This window comes from Halyomorpha halys, unplaced genomic scaffold, assembly GCF_000696795.3.
Source record: "Halyomorpha halys isolate HHAL.00 unplaced genomic scaffold, Hhal_1.1 Scaffold685.1, whole genome shotgun sequence".
Classification (NCBI taxonomy): domain Eukaryota; kingdom Metazoa; phylum Arthropoda; class Insecta; order Hemiptera; family Pentatomidae; genus Halyomorpha; species Halyomorpha halys.
In genome coordinates this window covers 770,132-776,672 of record NW_027109568.1, presented here as the reverse complement: position 1 = coordinate 776,672, position 6,541 = coordinate 770,132, and the positions used below count along the sequence as shown (strand labels likewise).

The 6,541-nt window shown below is 29.5% G+C and overlaps 1 protein-coding gene across 4 annotated transcripts in view; it reads right to left on the bottom strand.

The window, feature by feature from the left end:
• The window catches only part of step (cytohesin steppke), a 205,702-nt gene that overhangs the window by 95,826 nt on the left and 103,335 nt on the right, over positions 1 to 6,541 (bottom strand). The window contains exon 1 of one of the 4 annotated variants that reach the window (XM_014427984.3): positions 2,229 to 2,377. The exons of the other annotated variants lie outside the window; for them this stretch is intronic. Coding sequence (XP_014283470.1) covers positions 2,229 to 2,234 — 6 coding nt within the window. The 5' untranslated portion in view covers positions 2,235 to 2,377. Of the gene's footprint in view, positions 1 to 2,228; positions 2,378 to 6,541 lie in introns of those variants that run through there. 4 annotated transcript variants of the gene reach the window in all.

The window sequence follows — 6,541 nt, the reverse complement described above, 5'->3', positions numbered from 1 at the left end:
TATATATATAGTTTTATAATTTTATAAATGGAAATAAACCAAAATATATAAAGCAGTGATAAGTAGTTAATTAAATATGGCAGTTATTTGTGATGAAATTATTCATAGGTAGGTTTTTCAAATTACAGTTTAAGTAAAGTAAGGTTTCGAGGTCAACTTCTTTACAAAGGCCTCAGACGATTACTAGTAATTATATATATTTGAAAAGTTATTATCTAAAAATTATTACATGGATTAGTTAATTTTTTATTTAACTTTTAACATCTACTTGACACGAGAAAATTAAAATTTAGAAATTGAGTGAATATGTTTCTGGTGCACAATTTAGATTTATCAAACCAAACTTTTACTTTTCAAATTTGGATATATATTAACTTTTGATTGAAAACTCTACAATTATATTTGCAGTTAATAACAATATAAAATACATTTTTAAACAATAAAATTACAAGCCGCTCAATCAAAAATAATGAGACCCATTAAACATACATATCCCTATATACATAACAAAATGATAGGTTAAGAAAAAGTGACTTTTATTTTTCAATTAAATTATTAGTGTAAATATATTCAGAATAAAAATGTACAATCTTTCAGGGAGTTCAATGGGGGGAAAACACATTATCTTTTAATTGAATACATTTTTCACATTTTAACACTCTAGAAAAATACAAATTTTGATTTTGAACATACTGCTACCAATAAATCAATCTTTAGAAAAAAAAAAAAAAAAAAAAGTGATACCTGGGTTTTCCTCTGACTGATCATATGACTAATCCTAAACTGTATCCAGAGTTGACGAATAGGTACAGACTTCTTAAAGACTGTTGAGAATCCTAGTTGTGAAATTACAGAAAATCGATTTTCATGAAGACAGCCAAACGACAGTAGAATCATTCTTCTTTCAACGTACACAAGTTGCGAAAGTTCATTTCAATACCTTGCCTGTAGAGAGCGACAAATGCCACGCGAGTGAAAACATAATTAAATTTTGTTTAAGGGAGGGAGAGGCATGAGTCAGTTTTGGTTTCGAGTAATTTTTAATAAGCACCCTAAAATTTAAAGGGAATAAAATATGAGGAGAGCTTTTGTAATTTTAATTTATTTATTTACAAAGTTGATTCAGTTTACAGTTTTGCAAAGGTTTAAACAATATTCTCCTTGAAGATTGAAGATTCTTACTCCACTATAATCCTGAACACATATTAAATATATACACATAGCCAATATCCACTTTACCGATACAATGAACTTGTAAGAAACCTTATTGCGTTACAAATCCTTAAACGACCAGAGCAGGTTGAAAAGAAGTACGGTTAGAAGAAGTAGGTCAGAAATTTGTAACACATCACCTATATACACTCATAAGTGCCATCCTTCAAAAGTTCTCACTACTTTTTTATTATTATTGTTAATGCCAACATATTTAAACATTTATTGTTGCAACAAATTTTCATCTCTTATTTTTTTTTTTTTTTTATTAAGTTTTAATTAATACTACTATTATAATATTACAGTTTGAGACATAACTATTAATTTACTGGTTTTGATAATGCGAAGAACATTTTACAATTTTCTATTTCATATTCTTTTTTCCCAATGTCTATCCAAAATAAATTCATGTCACTAAATATGAAGACAAAAATTGTTAGCAATAATATATTGATCATAATATTTCAACGAAGATGCCATTCCAAACCCTTTGTTAATAAAAAGTACTGTTTTCTTTTTTAAAAATACGATGTTTCAAAATGTTTTTCAATTAATTATTATTTTAAAATTACAATTCATAAATATAATTGCATACTTATTTATAAATTTACATTTACTGAAATAATAATTATATTCCCTCACACAATAGTGTATTATTACATTTAATAATTTTAGTTTGTCCTCTATTTTCCTTCATACACAAATATTATTTAATTCGTAGATTCCGTTAAAAAGTTTTTGTTTTTTTTAATTTAAAGAGAACCAAATATCAATATCACAATGCATTTAACGAAATGAACTTTGTACTAATCATTTTACGGACGAATTCATCCAAAAGGTTTTATTTCAAAAGCAATTTTTACTTTATATTAATAAACGCTTTGAAGAGTATCTTTCCTTAAGTTTTTAGATTATTGAATTAGGACTTTCCGATCAGTGATGGAATATAATAATTTATTTTATTTTATATACCAAAAATGGAAATAAAAATAAACGTCATATATTACAATACTCACCGACATTTCCAAGGAATTTTTACGACGTACTTTCTTACATAGCAAAGGTCACTCACTATTCGTCAATCAAACAATAACAACAAATCCACACACTAAGCAGAACAACGAATTATGGAAATTATAAATATAACTTTTTTTTTCTTCTATTGGATCCAAGAATATCCGTTCACTAACCGATCATGATGTGAACAGCTGATAGCTGACAATGAGAGCTAACAAGCAAAGTGATCCTTAAATATATTTATAACCATCCAAACATGACTCCTGCCAAAGGTTGGAAGACAAACAGTGAGCTGCCGACCTCACTAAGTTCCTCAGTCGGAGTGGTTTACGACCCTATGTGACTGGCATGCCGGGCAACCTACAGGTCTTAGCTATAGCCCCTCTGAATGCCAAGTATACCTCCGCCCTTTCATTTAGGTATACATTGTAGGTGTTCGAACCAATGCTTCCAAGAAAGCCACAGAAATTCTTGAGAGTTTTAACTCTTCCACACATTCTGAACTATTATTTTTCTCATTTTTAACCATGAAAAATGCTTTTTTACTTCGAATAACAAACAATGGAAACACAAGTTTGAATTCCAGAACTTCTGAAAGAGTTTTCCATAACAGAACGAAGTTCTCATAATGGTGAGAATAACTGAGTAGCATTGTAGGACTTGATTCGAAAAGAGAACACGAGGGAATTTACAAAAAACAAACATTATTTACCAATGCAAACATATACGATACACATTTTACTATTTGGTCTTATTTACACCAAAATTAATGTACAGTATCCAAAGTCATCGAAGGGGGATGATCTTACATTCCTTTCATAATCATATCTGATGGGCACCTCTAGCGAACCCACTTTCAAACTTCGGTATACTAAATTCCTTCGTAGATAGAAAAATGCCATAAAATTGGGGGTGAATTTCAGAAAAAATTCCATTCAGTCAAATTTTTTTTCCACCATATTTAAGGATTTGCTCCGAGTTAAGAGATTAAAAATTTGAATTGAGTTGTGATTACAGGAATTCCTTATCAACTTTATACCAACCCTCTTGCTTTTTTTTGTGGTTTTTGAATATTAATGCAATTATAAATCCCTTTTCATGTTTTTCAAACAAAAGCGACTTAGAGATAAACATCAGCTATCCATGTTTTGTTTTTTTAACCTATAAATCGAATTTCTATCATTTACATCATGAATTATAAGATAAACAAGTTTTTATCAACCTAGAGCAGTAAGACAAAAATAAAAAATGTCAAAAGGTAGATGTCCAGAAAAACTACAACATCTAAACTAACTCAACAGTAACAATAATCTAAATAGCACCACAAAAATATTTATCTGAACTGAATTATGACTTCTACAACTATAATAAGTATTATTATGTTACCACGGTATAAAAAGTTAGAACGCATAGTTTAGATTTGTTTTAAAATTAAAATAAGGCTACGCAATATTTATAACAAAAAAATTGGCCAAGTTCAGTGTCAAGCTTCATGTTGATTTAGCAAAGATAGTAACGGGCTAAGATCCAAACCTGACGGCCTGTCACTTAGATTATGAAATACTAATTTTTTTTATACAACGCAGATTATATGAGTCTGGTCTCAATATTTTCAGGAAATACTAGTTTCAGAATCAGAATTAAAAAATCATTTATTGTCTCTGTAACATTCGCACAACCGAACGACTTGAAGATCACAACCATTTGCATAAAAATGGTTGTGATCTTCAAGTCGTTTTTTAATAGTGATTTTGTATCTTGTGGAGTTCTTTAATGGGCAAAATTAATTTTTAAATGATAACGAGGCGAACCAAACTAGGCTTATTATTCTTTATAAATAATTTATTAAGCTTTATTGCTTTAAGTAATGGAGGTGATATAGATATAGATATATATATAAACTATTAAACATTAGGATTTGAATTTAGCATAAGTCCAAATTTTTTAATGAGCTTAAGTGATGGAATTATTATTTAATACACTACATCGGGATGTTTAGTAATAAATAGATTGTTAGTTATAAACAGCTCAATAGACGAAAAGAAAAAAACTCTTAAGTTTTAAGGTTAGAATCATAGTAATCCATCACTGGATAAATATCACATTTATAAAACTAACGAACTAAAGAAAACCCGCTAAATTATTAATTTTATTATATTAGGTATCACAGAACATGAACATACATCTGAGCAGTATAGGGGTACTAGTGCGCTTGAACACCGTTTAAGACAACATAGAATAATTTATGAGTATTGTAGGCATTTTTGAGGGAAGGTGATACCGTTATTCCACAACGGGCTATAGTAAATATACTAAAGGTAAGATACGGGCAAAGGCTAGAGAGGTAAGCTGACTAACGATGTTGACACAGCGATGGGGTTGCCCTAAATGAGTGTACTAAGAGGTCCCTCCACCCAGTTCGGACATGATGTGTCTTCTGAGGTGTCCATCTCTTGAAGAGTATGAGGGGAGAAGTGGAGGAGCTGTCACGTTCTTGGCCACGTGTCCAGCATACACGTGCGGCACCGTAGAATATCCCCATCGTCCGCTCTCCCTCTACCTTAATCCTTCACAGGTGTCGCGTTACACGGTTCTCGCCTTCCAATAGCCACTTCTTACCTCAATTGGATCAATACTCAAAGCGATTTATACTTGAGAATATATATTGGTTTTTACTAGCGAAACATTTCACACAAATGGGAAATCCTAGATACTCGGGCATAAAAAGTACTAAGTTTATATATTATGGAAATTTTAGATCCTGGAATATTTCAAAATAAGGTTTCTACGAATCCAGTCATGAAATAAAACATACTAAATTTAATAAAATGAGTTATAAGTTGACACACAAAAACGTTGTCATAATACAATTGGAAGACTTAAAAAACAAAGTCTTCATGAGTGCTTAAAATACAACCAAGCACCAGCCAACGTTTTGTGAATTCATGCATAATCCGAACACAAAAAAAATACAGTATGAAAAGTACATAATTCAAAACTAAAGTCGGCACATCTCATATCAACAATATAAAATGTTACATCAACTAGAACAGTAGGCTTCCCTAGCCATCCAAACACATACCCTGAAACATATAAGAAGGTATGTATTTGTATGGAGTAATTACATGTATTTTAAAGACAAGAGGTATCCAATTGAAGAGATTCATTAAAAAAAAATTTCAACTAGGAGATTCAACAAATCGATTTGTTCTTCTAAGGTGATAATAATGAAGATAACAATAGATGAGTTATTATTCCTTAACGAAGGCTCTAATAAGCCAAATATTTTCAAGTGGAGTTTTTTAATTGTACCTTGACAGTTAATTTATGTCACTTGTATAAGTTTTTTTTTATATTAATGACCAGTGAATTTTATTTTGACCAAACTAACTTTTTAAAATAATATATAACAGTTTTCATTTGTTTAATTAACCAATAACTAACATTAGGCAAACTAGATGAAACACCATTCTATTATGAATATAATTAAAGTTGTAGTGAATATAAAATTGGATATTTGCGTAATCGGAGGAAATAAATTAACAATTATCTCCATAGTTATTTTCTGAAAAATAACAGATAAATAAAGTATTATTCCTTCTTATATATAAAATAAAATTGTTTACAAACTCTATACTAACCTAAATGATCTACATAAAGATATGATTTTTAACTTTTTTTTTTTTAATTATGCTTTGTATTACTTCGAAAATTTAATTAACTGTTATCTATTCCATGAAATTGTCAATACATGGTAATAAAAAAAATATAATAAATTTTAAACAAAATCGAGAATAGATAAGGCACGGTTTCGATTAGAAGTTATTGTTTCTAGGAAGCTGAAACACATAATTATCCATGTGATATCTACCTAGGGTCAGGCATATTATATGATAAGCTTCAAATCAACATTCTGAAATAGAATTAAAAATCGACATTATGGATATTAAAATGCATTATGGGAAGTAATGTTTTTATTTCCTCTTTTAAATAAGTTTTTAAATATTTTCTATTTCTTTTTTTACCTTTCGGTAATTTCATCATCATTGTAACATATTTTTTAACTCAGTCTTACCGCACGGACCGCTAAGTTCACTTAAATTTCCGATTTCCTCCTAGTAGGTGAGTTCTTTGTCTTATTCTCTATGAGTTCTTTCCTAGTCCTCCCCCCCCCTCCTCCTTCTCTGTTCTTTCTTATTTTCCCTTACCCACGTTATTAGTTATTTTCACCACATTTTATCATTGTCACGTTTTCTATTCAATTCATTTGTCTAACGTAACTTTATATATAAATTTTTTTTTTCGAGTATTA